Source organism: Microtus pennsylvanicus, chromosome X (genome assembly GCF_037038515.1).
Source record: "Microtus pennsylvanicus isolate mMicPen1 chromosome X, mMicPen1.hap1, whole genome shotgun sequence".
Classification (NCBI taxonomy): Eukaryota; Metazoa; Chordata; class Mammalia; order Rodentia; family Cricetidae; genus Microtus; species Microtus pennsylvanicus.
The window spans coordinates 75,988,502-76,003,889 of NC_134601.1; the positions used below are offsets into that span (position 1 = coordinate 75,988,502).

General features: G+C 33.7%; 1 protein-coding gene across 1 annotated transcript in view; it reads right to left on the reverse strand.

Moving 5' to 3' along the window:
- LOC142840369 (uncharacterized) overlaps positions 1 to 15,388 on the reverse strand; it is a 248,668-nt gene that overhangs the window by 162,294 nt on the left and 70,986 nt on the right. The window contains exons 2-3 of the mRNA XM_075956922.1: positions 13,930 to 14,093; positions 5,595 to 5,633 (exon numbers count right to left, since the gene is read on the reverse strand). Of these exons, the coding sequence (XP_075813037.1) occupies positions 5,595 to 5,633; positions 13,930 to 14,093 (203 nt within the window). The remainder of the gene's footprint in view (positions 1 to 5,594; positions 5,634 to 13,929; positions 14,094 to 15,388) is intronic.

Genomic DNA, 15,388 nt, shown 5'->3' on the forward strand with positions numbered 1-15,388 from the left:
TGTTCAACTATGTTCATAGCAGTATTATTTGTAATAGCCAGAACCTGGAAACAATCTAGATGCCCTTCAATGAAGAATGGATGAAGAAAGTGTGGAATATCTACACATTAGAGTACTATGCTGCGGTAAAAAACAATGACCTTTCGAATTTTGCATGCAAATGAATTGAAATAGAAAACACTATCCTGTGTGAGGTAACCTAGACCCAAAAAGATGAATATGGGATGTACTCACTCATAATTGGTTTCTAGCCATAAATAAGGGTCACGGAGTCTACAATTGGTGATCCTAAAGAAGCTAAGTAAGAAGGTGATCCAAAGGAAAAACATATAGTTATCCTCTTGGCTATGGAAAGTAGACAAAATTGCCGGGGAGAAAATTGGGATCTTCGGGGTGATGTGGGATGGCGGTAAGGGGAGATGGGGAGAGAAAAGTGAGAAGGGGAGGATGGGGGGAACTTGGGGAAAAAGGAGGATTGGGATAAAGGAAGGTTGGATAGGGGAGCACGGAAGCACAATTCTTAGTTAAGGGAGCCACCTTAGGGTTGGCAAGAGACTTGAACCTAGAGTGACTCCCAGGAGCCCAAGGCGATGTCCCCAGTTAGTTCCTTGGGCAGCTGAGGATAGGGAACCTGAAATGACCCTATCCTATAGCAATACTGACGAATATCTAGCTTATCATCGTAGAACCTTCATCTGGGGATGGATGGAGATAGAGACAGAGACCCACACTGGAGCACTGGACTGAGCTCCCAAGGTCCCAATGAGGAGCAGAAGGAGGGAGAACATGGGCAAAGAAGTCGGGACCACGAGGGGTGCACCCACCCACTGAGACAGTGGAGCTGATCTATTGGCAACTCACCAAGGCCAGCTGGACTGTGACTAAAAAAGCATGGGATAAAACTGGACTCTCTGAATGTGGCGAACAATGAGAGCTGATAAGAAGCCAAGGACAATGGCATGGGGTTTTGATCCTATGTAATGTGCTGTCGTTGTGGGAGCCTAGCCAGTTTGGATGTTCACCTTCCTAGACATGGACAGAGGGGGGAGGACCTAGGACTTACCACAGGGCAGGGAACCCTGACTGTTCTTTGGACTGGAGAGGGAGGGGGAGAGGAGTGGGGGAGGGGAAGAAGGGTGGGAGGAGGGGGAGGGAAATGGGAGGCTGGGAGAGGTGGAAACTTTTTTTTCCTTTTAACAATTAAAAAAATGGGGTACTAAACTGAACAGAGAATTCTCAATAGAGGTTCAAATGACCAAAAGATACTTAAGGACATGTTCAACCTCCTTATCAATTACAGAAATGCAAATCAAAACAACTTTGAGATACCATCTTATACCTGTCAGAATGGCTAAAATCAAAAACACCAATGATAGGCTATGTTGGAGAGGATGTGGAGTTAGGGGAACACTCATCCATTGCTGGTGGGAATGCAAACTTGTGCAATCACTTTGGAAATAAGTGTGGTGGTTTCTTAGTAAATTGGAAATCAACCTACTTCAGGATCCCGCAGTATCACTCTTGGGAATATACCCAAGAGATGCTTGCCCAATCACACTACAAAAGCATTTGTTCAATTATTTTCATAGCAGAATTATTTATAATAGCCAGAAACTGGAAACAACCTAGATGCCCCTCAATGGAAGAATGGATAAAGCAAGTGTGGAATATATACACATTAGAGTACTAGTGAGTGATAATAAAACAATGACATCTTGAATTTTGTGTGCAAATGGATGGAAATAGAAAACACTATCCTGAGTGAGACAACCCAGACCCAAAAAGATGGATATGTTATGTACTCACTCATTAGTGGACTCTAGCCATAAACAAAGGACATTAAGCCTATAGTTCGGAAGCCTAGAGAAGCCAAATAACAAGATATACCCAAAGAAAAACATATATACATCCTCCTGGAAATTGGAAGCAAACAAGATTGCCAGGCAAAAGTTGGGAGCATGGGGTTGGCGGTAGGAGTGGGGGTAGAGTTAGGGGAAGGGGAGAGGGGGAGATGGAAGAGAGAAGGGAAAGACTGGGATGAGCTTGGGTGAGTGAGAGGGTGGAGATGGAGGAGGGCGGATATAGGAGCAGGGAAGAAGATAGCTACATTAAGGGAGCCATTTTAGGGTTGGCAAGAGACTTGGCTCTAGAGGGGATCCCAGGTGTCTATGGGGATGTCCCCAGCTAGGTCCTTGTGCAGCAGAGGAGAGGGTGCCAGAACTGTTTTTGTCCCACTATCATACTGAAGATTATCTAGAATATCACCATAGAATCTTCGTCTGGCGATGGATGGAGATAGAGACAGAGACCCTCATCAGAGCAAGAGACTGAGCTCCCAAGGTCCAGTTGAAGAGCAGCAGGAGGGAGAAGATGACCAAGGAAGTCAGGACCGCGAGGGTTTGGTCCACCCACTGAGGCAGAGTGCCTGTTCTAATGAGAGCTCACCAAATCCATTGCTGGTGGGAGTCTAAACTGGTACAGCTGTTTTGAAAATCAGCATAGCAATTATTCAGAAAATTAGGAAACAACCTTCCTCAAGACCCAGCAATACCACTTTGGGTATATACCCAAAGGATGTTCAATCATGCCACAAGGATATGTGCTCAACTATGTTCACAGAGCATCATTTGTAAAAGCCAAAAACTGGAAACAACCTAAATGGCCCTTGACCAAGGAATGGATAAAGAAAATGTGGTACATTTACACAATGAAGTACTACACAGCAGAAACAAAAAAACATCTTGAAATTTGCAGGCAAATGGATGGATATAGAATACATCATATTGAGTGGGGTAACCAAGACCCACAAAGATAAATATAATATGTACTTGCTCATAAGTGGCTTTTAGACATAAATCAAGGAAAAAACAGCCTACTATTCACAATCCCAGAGAACCTAGACAACACAAAAATTTTTCATTTATTTTCCATAAAGTTCAACAATAGCCAAAACATGAAAGAAAAACAATCTACAAAATGATTTATATATATATGATTCAACAATGTTTTATTTTCTTTAGACTTAGAAGTTGACTTAGAACATTACAGTAAAAGTTAAAAGTACACTTCCTTAATAACTTCTCTTCTGGGGATACAAAGCTTTACAGCTATCCACAAAAATTTCCAACTAATCTTCCATTACATCCATACAGCCAAGAGTATAAGGTTTCACTATGTACCAAACATATGTTTTTAAATCTCTTTTGCTTGGGTTTTATATTTTATGTAAGGATGGTCCAAACTCGCAAACCCTTTGTTGAAGGGTCTAGTCCCATATTATATTACAAACTATATGGAAATTAATAATACCTTCTCTAGGAATGTTTTTGTAATTTTATTTAATTGTTTTGACATTTCTCTCTTGAAAATATATAGATATAGATGATACATAGATATATATGTTTGTGTGTGTGTGTGTGTTGTATACATATCCTGATGAGAAACCATCAGGTCATATAGAGTCCCAAACAAGTTATTAAGCCTGAAATATTATGAGTGTCTGTAACAAAGTATATATTAACACATGAATAGATTTAATTTATATAATAATGTTTTACAGTAATATATATATATATATATAAATAAATTGTTAATATTTTGCTTTTATTGTTGCCATTATACGTTTTTACTATGGCTTGCCTCCTTTTCTCTTCATCCATACCATCTGATGGTCCTAGCAATCAACAGAGAACTTGATTGCCTGAAGTGAAGTAAAGAAGATAAGAATGCAAAAAAATGAAGAGCTAGTATTAAGGACAAGCACTAAAGCTAGGAGGGGTCCAAGATTCATCTGCTAGAATTCTGAGAAATAAACTGTTTTGAGGAGGTTAAAGCCATGGAGAGATTATGGTAGTCAGTGTTTCTCAGCTTGAGTGTCCTGACTTCCCTGGGGTCAAATGACCCTTTCAGATGGGTAGCAAATAAGATACTCTGCATATCAGATATTATCATTACAATTCATAACAGTAACAAAGTAACAGTTATAAAGTAGCAAAGAAATTTATGGTTGTGGTCACCACAACATGAGAAATCAGGGTTGCAGCATTAGGAAGAACCACTGCTCTAGGTAAATTATATAGGAAAAAAATCTTTATGTAACACTAACAGCAATAACAACAACAAAAAGAATAAGGAAGAAGAGGAAAAGGAGGTAAAAAACTGAGAAAGGAGAAAAAAGGTGGACAGAGAGAAACAGTAAATACAGCAAACAATTTTTTAGTACCATGAAGAAACAATCCTAACATTAATGATCACATATTAGGTATAATTTATGAGATATCTTTTTAGCATTAACATCTTTATTTACAGATAAATCTAACAGTAAGCTCTGAGACACATTTATGTCAAAGGTCACACAACTAGTAATTGTCATCTGGAATTTAAACACGGGCAGCCTAATTCCAGAACATACATCCGAAATCTCTATGCTGAATAATTTAGACTCATGATTTATGTGATGTTTCCATATACTAAACTAATTTTATGTGTCCAATATTATACCTAAATTAAAATTAAATAACAGGCAAAACAATAATATAATTCCAAATAAAATGAGCATAAACACATTTTAGCAAAATTTCACTTAATGACCCTAATGTGCAATTTAAGACTATGTAAACATAATCTTTGAGACTCTTTATATACCTTTTTGTTTATTCTTATTTAATAATTCGGTTCTGATAAGTACAGTGATAGAAAATGAATTAAGTAAAAACTTTCAATGAAATACATCCATGTTTAAGAGTCCCTCTGCTACTTTTACTTGTGCGCGCGCTCTCTCTCTCTCTCATATATATATATATATATATATATATATATATATATATATATATATATATATATATACACACACACACACACACAAGATCATGGTAATGATAAAATTATTGAGTAAACATATATAGTGCACACAAAAATAAGAAGTAAAACAAAAATCCATTATTTATAGTTTTTACATTACATCAAAAAAGTAAAATAATTTTTTGTCCAGGATTAACTGAAATCTTGCATGCTATAATACCATTACATATTCTCTTCTCTTGATCTCTCTCTCCCCCTACACAGACAAGAGAGGGAAGGAAGGAGGGAGAGAGAGGGAAAGAGAGGGAGAAAGAGAGGAAGAGGGAGAGAGAGAGAGAGAGAGAGAGAGAGAGAGAGAGAGAGAGAGAGAGAGAGAGAGAGAGGGAGAGGGAGGGAGAATGCTTAATCAGTACGGGAAAGAAGAGAGACAGGAATATACCTAACTGCCAAGACATCTAAAATCCCAAGACCAAAAAAAAAATGAGGTGGTAGAACTTTTAAGGAAACAGTATTAACTAGTATTCATGCAACATGAACCAATTAGCCATCCAAATGTTTCCCATCTGGATATCTGACATACTAAAAAGATCCCATTTGACTCACATTTTTTCCACATTAAAAACAGCTGTTAATAGCAAAGACTCTTAAACATCTTATTAACTATATTTTCACCATGAAGTTGCAAAGCATATTATATCCATATCATTATAATTAAGTCCTTAATATTATAAAGTTTATTTTGTTTACTTTATGCCAATAGATTTTTTTTATTGCTGTTACCATTGCTTTCTTACCTGATCTTCTCTTGACATAGCTTGCTCTTCAATTTTACCCTAAACACGTGAGGAGGGGGAAACAAGACAACTTATTAAGGAAACAAACCCCAAAATAAATAGAATTTTAAAAAGAGTTTACAATAAAGAAAACATAAAATGTGGCTATCTGAATATTTTAGTACTATTTTTATTTTACAAACATATATGTGCATATATATTAATATTATCAACCTATGCAATTATCTACATCTCTGAAATGATATTCATATTCAATCAATATTTTTAAACATTAAGAATATTTACATTCAGAGAAACAATGTAAAATATTCTTAATTGACAAAATTTTCAGCCCCAGCTTTTGACATATTTTCTGTTTAAGGTTACTGCTCCTGCTCCTGCAATGTTATGCATATGTGTTTACTTCCCACTCCCATACCCAGATAAAATTCACCTGAATCTGGAGACGTGAACCCCTGGTAATCTTATCTCTCAGAAAATAAAACCATTATGATTGTGTTCCTGGTCCAAATCTAAGAAAACTATTTAGCAGTAACACGAAGCTTTGGGAGACTGATCATGTCATCTTATAGTTAGCAACTAGTAGTGAAAGATGGGAATGGTAGGCATAGTCAGGCACATGTCTTGCTATTAATAGAATGACATTTCCAGCAGCTGTCCAAATAGTTCAAGTCCCCCATCACAACTGTAACTTACCTCAGAGTCTATAAAATTAACCAGCCATCAATTCTGGAATTTAAATAGCTATGAATATTTGAACAAATTTTTACTCTATAGTCTATATGAGTGGTAAATTACCTAGTAAGATAATAATAATTTTCTTTGTTCTCAATACAGTCTTCTACCTAGAACCAGATATTTATTCAAATATTTGATCAGGCATTAGTTTTTGCTATCACATACATTTGATCTTTAAATTAGACCTTAATTTCTATTAATAGGATTTGAAAAATTAGATGTAGAATAAATGCCAAAATAAATGTTAATTTAGATTTCAAGGTTGTACAATGATTTCAGATTTTTTTATTGTAGAATGTTAAATAATAGAAGAATAGAAAAAATAAAAATTAATCATGAGGGTAAAGACATAATTACATATGGAAAGAAATATAATCAAGATATATAATACGCATATATGAAAATGTTATATTGAAGTTCATCACATATGTATAACTATTATATACTAATTTTAAGAGGAAAAGAATGAACAGAATAAAACTAAGTTGCTTTAGGAGAGAAGGTTTAAATATTGAAAAGCAAAGAGTTTAAATCTCTTTCAATATAATAACAAAGAATAAAAAAAGATAAATAAAATGACATAATGAAAAGATGATTAAAAAGCAAAATGGGTAATGTTTTATAACATGAAATTAGTCATGTGTACAGTATCAAAGAAGGCATAGTAAGACTATGTATGCTTTACATTCATAAGTAATTTTATCAAATTCATTTTTATATGTAGGTTTTTCTTCCCACTACACTTAAAGAACTGTTTGTTCATTATACTGTTTGTTTTTCAAATATTTTTTCATTCATTAACATATTGCTATGTAATACCCAGTAAATAAATAACATTTGAGTTGTTTTTTTCAATTAAATTCCTTTGAAGCTCTTGAAATATACCTCTTGTACTGGAAAAGTCAAAAGATCAAATGATATTTAAATGAAAACTAAGCATATGCTAGGAAAGGTTTACAGGCCTAATATGAAAAATACTTTTAACTGTGTCTTTGTTAACTTTCAAAGCTAAGTTCAATGGTGGTAAATTTACTTGAATGAAGTTGAATCTTGAGACTAAGTCAGTTACTAATCTTTCCTTCCACTTGCTGAGCAGTAAACCATCTGCTTTGTCATCATCTAAATCACATTCCATTCTTCTAACATAGTTAAAATTTATAACCATTTGTCATAGCAACCTGGGTCTTTGGCAACAGAATATGTTTTAAAGAATACTGTGCAGTAATCTCCACATTTCACAGTGTAGAGTGGGGGAAGAAAAGACTCAAGAACTTAAAATACTCCTTCCCTGACTAATTTAACTGGAATTTTTTACTGTGCTTTTTTAAATAAATCTACCGTGAATATAAAGAAAGAAAGTTTTTCATCTTTTTACCTAATAACTCCAGATGAGAAATACAATAAAATAAAATTTTGATGTCTAATGTTTTACTGAAAACTTCTAAATTTATGAAACAGTAAACAAAACTGTTAATAGCCAAAACTGGATAATAGTGGCATGGCAGAAGCAACAAATTATTTTATTTTTATATTTTTCAAAAATTCTTAGAAATATAATAATCTACACAAAATAATAGCCATTCCAGAAAATGAAACTTTACTCCTCCTCTGAGATTAGACCTTTTCACAGAACCATATTTCTACTTACAATGATAATACTTCACTATTGTCTGTAATTATTTTCAGAGGAATTAAAATTTAATTACATAACATGTAATTTTCATTAGCTGAACGGTATAACTGCAATGAAAACCCATTAATTCACATCCAAATCAATTTACTATGTTCACACTGTCAAATGCATGTGTACCCATCAACATAAACTGAGATTATTTTGCTTGTTTTGATATTGTTCTTGCTTAAGGGTGTCCCTTGCAATTAACTTATGCAGAAAATTCAGTAATAAAAATTACAAATTCAATAAAAAGAGATTCCCTATTTTAACCTTCAATGTCAAAACCACTGAGTATTTCCTGATGTCTTCGGACTAAATAGTGAAAAGTAACTCTACATCACTATGTGTCAGAAAATGTTCCTTTATCTTTTTAGAAATAAATTGATTTCTGAATAGTATCTAAAAGCTCTACTAATGTTATTAATAATGAATTTTACTACTTAAAAATTATAATTATGTGGATGTGTGGATGTGAATGCAGATATGTACATGTGAGTGCAGGTACCCTTAGAGGTCACAACACATCTGATCTCCCTGAAACTAGAATTATAGACAGTTGTGAGCTGCCTGAGGTGGGAACTAGGAATAAAACTCAGGTCCTCTGCAAGAGCAGTACCTGCTCCTAACCACTTAGTCATCTCTCCAGCCCTATTGTCACTTTCTTAACAAAAGAATGAAACATATGAAAATGAAAAGTCAATAATTCCTATCTCTTCTTTAGCTAACTTAAATATGCAAATATTCATGCTGAGTTGATTTTAAAGTTCAAATGTGATAATAGTTACAGTCTATAAATTATCTGTTTTATAAAATTCAGCAAAAGTAATACAAATAAATCATGTTTTTTTTATCCTTAGCCCTGCCATAATATTACACTTTAATTTGAACTACCTCTGAATTCACTCATCATAATTCATGATACAAAGTTTTGCCTGTTATATTTGATCTTACCCAAAATGCCCTTCTTCATAAATATATCTATTTCAGTTTTATATACCCCTCCATGTCAGATAGCCTCTAGCCCCTTCTTATCCATTCTCCCTTCACCCCTACTTATCTTTTTGGTTTCTTATTTTAGTTCATTCAAGAGAGTTCTCAAGCAAAAGAAAATAATTATTAACACCTCTTCATTTATTCACTAAGCAAACATAAGAAGGGTAATTAACTGTCATTATTATAAAATGTACATGATAATATTCATCTCTGATATTTTTTTCATAACTCAGAGTAATGAAATATCTGACTATACTATGGGATACAACTTTATATCTCATTCCCTACTACATAAATCCAAGCAGTATTACTAATATTACCTCAAAATTTGTAACTCATACTTTTTGATATTATCCATTAATTAATTTCATTTTGTTGGGAGAAAGCTTATTTACCCACTTAAGGTATGCATTTTCATATACTATTATGATAAACAGCAAGATCTTATCCCTAAACCTGATCTTCCAACCTTCAAAAACAGAAAAATCATATCTTAGTTCTATAAATTTTTAAGGATGGTTACTTAAAATCATATTTTCCTATCAGTACTATATCTTCATTTTATCTTCTGAAAATGCATATTTAATGTGTAAATATATTTTTATACCTACTTATATTCCATTTGACACTGAAAAAACTCTAATGAATTTTTATCTCTTAAACATATGTCTATTAGTGCAGTCATATTTCATAATTGCTGATAAATGGTCTCATTTTTTAGGTTTCACCCTTCCTTGGTAGTACAAAAATAATTTCCTACTGAAAACAAATCTCTGAGGTCTGGAGAGATGTTGTTCAGTTTGCTCTCTTTTGTTATGTCAAAATACCATGAGCAAAACCAACTTGGAAATGAAAAGGGTTTATTTGTTTTCCAAATCATAATTCATCATCTGTGGGATCCAAGGCAGGAATCTGAAACAAGGAACTGAATCAGAAACCATGGTGGAATGGTACTTACTGGCTTGTACCCTATGGCATGTTCAAATTGATTTCTTAATACAACTCAGGTCCACCTATCCAGGGATGAAACTATCCACAGTGGGATAGGTCCTCACACATCAATTATTAATCAATAAAGCGTCCCACAGGCTTGCCTACAGGTCAATCTGAGGGAGGTGTTTTGTTTTTTGAGGTCCCTATTCTTGGATAACACTAGCTGTGTCAATTTGCCAAAAACAAAACAAATTAAGAGCTTGCTGATGTTTTAGAGGACATGACTTCAGTTACTAGCATCCATATCGGGCATCTCACAACCTACTGTAACTCCAAATCCCAGGGCACCAAAATCTTCTGGACCCCATGGGCTCCTGCATATATGTGCTATACTCACACAGATAGATGTGCATACACATGTTTAAAATAATATAAAAGTGAATTCCTAAGCAATCCACTTACTATTAAAACTTATGCTATTATCTCTCTCTCTGTATTTTTTCTTTTCCTAGTACATATTCTCCTGAGTATTGTCTTCTAATAGGTTACCACTGTTTCATCCTGAGAACCCCATATGTCTAGACACAGTGGTGAAGCTTGGACTGTGAGGCTCCTGTCAGTAGGACCAGGATGCATAACCTAGTTTGTTTGAGCCCATTACCTGTGGTGGGATGGCATTCTCACCCTTAATGCAAGAGGGAGAGACTTGGTCCTGCCCCAACCTAAAGTGCCAGACTCTCTGGACTCCCTATTGGAGTACCTTACCCATTGGGAGGAGTGGATGGAGTGGTGGGCTGGGAGCGAAATTGAGGGAAGGTGGAAAAATGGTGGATAGAAGAACTGTGGATGGGATGCAAAATGAAACTAAAAAAAATTTATCTGGGTAGTGGTGGTGCAAGCCTTTAATTCCATCACTTACTCAGGAGTCAGAAGCAGGAGGATCTCTGTGAGTCTGAGGCCAGCCTAATCTATAAGTAGTTCTAGGACAGGCTCCAAAGATACACAGAGTAACCCTGTCTCAAAAGATAGAAATTAAATAAATTAAAAGTAATTAAATAAAATATAATATGGTATTTGGTTCATTTTCAGAATTTGAGTCAGAAGTAGTCTTAACACAAGTCCATGCTCTATCAGCAATATAAAAACTTATTTTTCTATGACTTGTAAGGAAATGTGTACCTTTATAGTTTGATTGTTCAACACATTATTAAAGACAATTTTTCAGGTTACCTAAATATAGACTTAAAGGACTTCATTTTCCACAGAATATAGAGGCAGAGGGTTTTATTCTCTGGTTCTTATAATTTATTTATTTTCTTGGGTTTTTTGAGACTAGATCTCACATATCCCAGGCTGGTCTTAAACTTGCTATGCAGAAATGGCTGACCTCGACCTCCCCAACCTCTTACCCGAGACTCACAATTGTGAGAATATGAGTGTGTGTGACCATAGCAAACATTTAAAAAAATTTTTAAAACACTGAAATATTTCTTCTTTGTGTGGTAATAAAGCACTAGGACAATGTAAATGAAAATATTTTGTCAGAGAAAAATTAATTGATAATGCTACTAAGCAATGGTATAATTTTATTTCAATGAGAGTACTTTTAAGTTCAATAAAATACAGCCTACGCTATTGGACAATACGATGCAATTTTACTAAGACAAACCCCTGACAAGATAATAAAAACAGGAATTAAACATTTAGAAATCATGAAATTATTAATGTTCAGGATCCTGAACAGTTCAATAAAGTTGACTGAGGAATAAATTTATGTTTTGCAATAATGTCTTTTGTCCTTTAATCAAACATAAATACAACTCTGAGGGGGAACTAATCATTAAGTTCAATTAGAGGTGAGGAACCACAGAATTTCATTACTAGGATACATTAGATAATTATTAGTTGCATTAGAAAAACTAATACTTTTAATATTTGTCAAGAGAAAAATTTTAAATGGTATCTAATAAGAACTTATAGTGCCAATACAATGAATAGTCTCCACTATAAACTTTACATGAAGAAAGTAGTGTTAATGGAACTTTGTATAATGTATAATGAAGACCTTTATAACTGGATAAATTATTTCATTGAGACTGAATACAAGGATGTACATGATATTTTCTCATGAGTAGTTACTGTTGAATATCTACCTAAATGAGGTACAACATGTAATTAATTTAACCATACTACTGAATTCATATATATTAACTAGAATATAGAGAATTTTTTTGTTTGCTTGTTTGTTTATTTTTATTGTTTTCTTTCTTTTTCTTTTTTCTTTTTTTTTAATTTTTATTATTATTATTAAAAATTTCCACCTCCTCCCTTCCTCCCATTTCCCTCCCCCATCCCCCACTTCCCCTACCCCTCCCTCTCCAGTCCAAAGAGCAGTCAGGGTTCCCTGTCCTGTGGGAAGTCCAAGGTCCTCCCCCACTCCATCCAGGTCTAGGAAGGTGAGCATCCAAACAGACTAGGCTCCCACAAAGCTAGTACATGCAGTAGGATCAAAACCCAGTGCCAATGTCCTTGGCTTCTCAGTCAGCACTTATTGTCTGCCACGTGGGGCACTGAACTGAACAGAGAATTCTCAATAGAAGACGTTCAAATGGCCAAAAGACACTTAAGGTCATGCTCAACCTCCTTAGCAATCAGGGAAATGCAAATCAAAACAACTTTGAGATACCATTTTACACCTGTCAGAATGGCTAAAATCAAAAACACCAATGATAGCCTTTGCTGGAGAGGATGTGGAGTAAGAGAACACTCATCCACTGCTGGTGGGAATTCAAAATTGTGCAACCACTTTGGAAATCAGTGTAGCGGTTTCTCAGGAAATTCGGGATCAACCTATCCCAGGATCCAGCAATACCACTCTTGGGAATATACCCTAGAGAAATTTTTGAAAACATATTTAAGAAGGATAAAATTTATCCAGAAGTGATGGCATATTCAAATTTATTTAGAATTTGATCTATTAGAATTAAAGTATTTTTAAACCTATTCAATGAAAACTTGGGGAGTCATTTAAATTACTCTAATAAAGAAAGTCCCTCAATAAATACTTGCTGATGTATAAATATATTTTACCATGAATAAAGTTCTCTATTAATAAAGTGTCCAGTTTTTATGTTTTCAAGCAGTACTAAGTGTACCATTATACACTAATTTTTAAGATTCAGGTTGGTTGTCATAATAAAATAGTCATTTCAATTCTAGGTGAGAAGGCAGCTAACTAGAACAACATGGCAACTTTGCAATTTGAACAGAGGTGGGAACACCACCAAAGAAGGGTGGAAAGAATCTAAGAGCCAGGGGATGTAGAGAAATGTTGTAAAAGGTTGGCTTATAGATATGACATGACTGATACACAGTATATTCACAGCAGCAGTGGTTACCTGCACAAGACATCCACAATATTAACAGATGAGCATAGAGGGGAGAGGAGTTTTCGATGCCATATTCCCAATTAAGAAGCTAATGACACTCAATGGATGCAGAGGAATAGAGAGACACTTTTCTTTGGGAGAATGGGGCCATTGATTAGTTGGCCATGCTATAGTGGATAACTGAACAGACACAGGTATATGTCCAGAAGTAACCCGAAATTAATGGGTTATAAATTAAAAGGCAAGAAGATGGGAGGAGAAGAAAGATTTTGGGGAGAAGAGTGGGTGGAATTAAGGGGATGGAGCATGAGATTAATGTGATCAAGATGCATTGTGTATATGAATGGAATTATTAAAAAAAAAACTTAAGAAAGCAACAATTACTTCACACAGAAACATAATGAAAATACAGGAAACAAACTGTCACCAGAGCACTTAAACACAACTGTCAGAGTCCATGGAAATCAAACATTGAAACCAGAAAGATACAAAATAGAGATTTCTTTTAAACCATACAGCAGACATCAACATGTATTCTTGCTTCAAGCTCACCTCTTTCTTTCTTAAGTAGAAAGACTAGCAATACAGACAGATACCCTTAACTTACCTTTTGACGAATACGAGCAACTGCTTTTAGCAGTATATCCTGATGGTCAGTTCGGACTATTCCAAGTTCATTAAGTTGTTTCCTGGTGATGTTTAATAACTTCTCACCATTGATTTCTGCACTTTCAAAAATTTCTCCATATAAGAGAAAACTATAATCCAATTCTGTGAAAGGAAAGAGGTAGAGATAATAAGGAAACTTGCCCTTGTAAAGTAACTGTAAAATTCTACTAACATAAAATAATTTACATTTTTGATTATAAAATGAATCATTTGCACTTTGCAATCGTAAAATCTAACTCTGGCAATTTTAGTTTGACAATATATTTAGGAGGGTGAAATTTTTGTAGGTACTTTCAGAATTACTTAAATACAAAACTTAATTTAAAAATGAATTGTCAAATATGAAATTACAATCAAATTACCCATGAAGTCAGATTTTTAATCTCTTAAATAATGTATAAGACAACTGAAATGAGATAAAATGTATTTTCTGATTGAGACTCAACTGATACTTGGAATTATGAGCTATATATTTTGTAGTTAATTAACATTATTTACTTTTAATTACACACTGTTTATATCAGAAATATCATAAGGTAAATATAATTTATCTGTTCAAATATCATAGAAAAATAAAATCTTAAGCCTTTAAAAAATAAAAAATATAGCTAACTAACAAAAATGAACTATCTCAGAAAGATGTATCTTAGACAAACTGTTTCATAATATAGTGAAAAATCCTAAAATTTCTTACAAACGCAATTAGTGAAGTGCTTTTGTCATATCTTAGATCTATATAAGTAGAAGCAATATGATGATATATAAATAGAACATTATGTAAAAAATTATAGAGACAATAACCCAAGAGGACAAAACATGAGGAGTTGCTGAACTGAGTGTATAAAAATAGAAGATATGTAAATTCTACAATTAGACATTTTTATCCATATAATATAATTATAATGTAAAATATCAAAATTAACTTATAATTTATTTGAAATTTAAATTGAACTTTGCTTGAAATTACTATGACCAATATTCTGGGAACTAATAATACAGCATGATTAATACAGATATTATTTATTTTCTTCTTTTAAAATTATTAGGCCAGGCTAATTTTTTTCATTCATATCTTTAAGTGATTTACTATCTAATTGGAAAATATAAATAAGATTTTATGAAATATATTTAAACTTCTTTTCAATCTTATTAAGTAGTTTTCAAGCATATATTTTTTGTGCTTATTTGCTAATTAAAATCATGTTTGCAATCTTAACTATTGTAGGAAGACATCGTAAAAAAACTCTATTATTTTATTCTATTTCATTTTTACTTCAATATGTATTTTAAATATATATGAATATATTTCTTTTATTTTGAAGTTTTATAATTTTATTACTACATATAAGGATATCCTTTCTCTAGATTAGTCACAAATTAGTAATGATTGTCTCTGT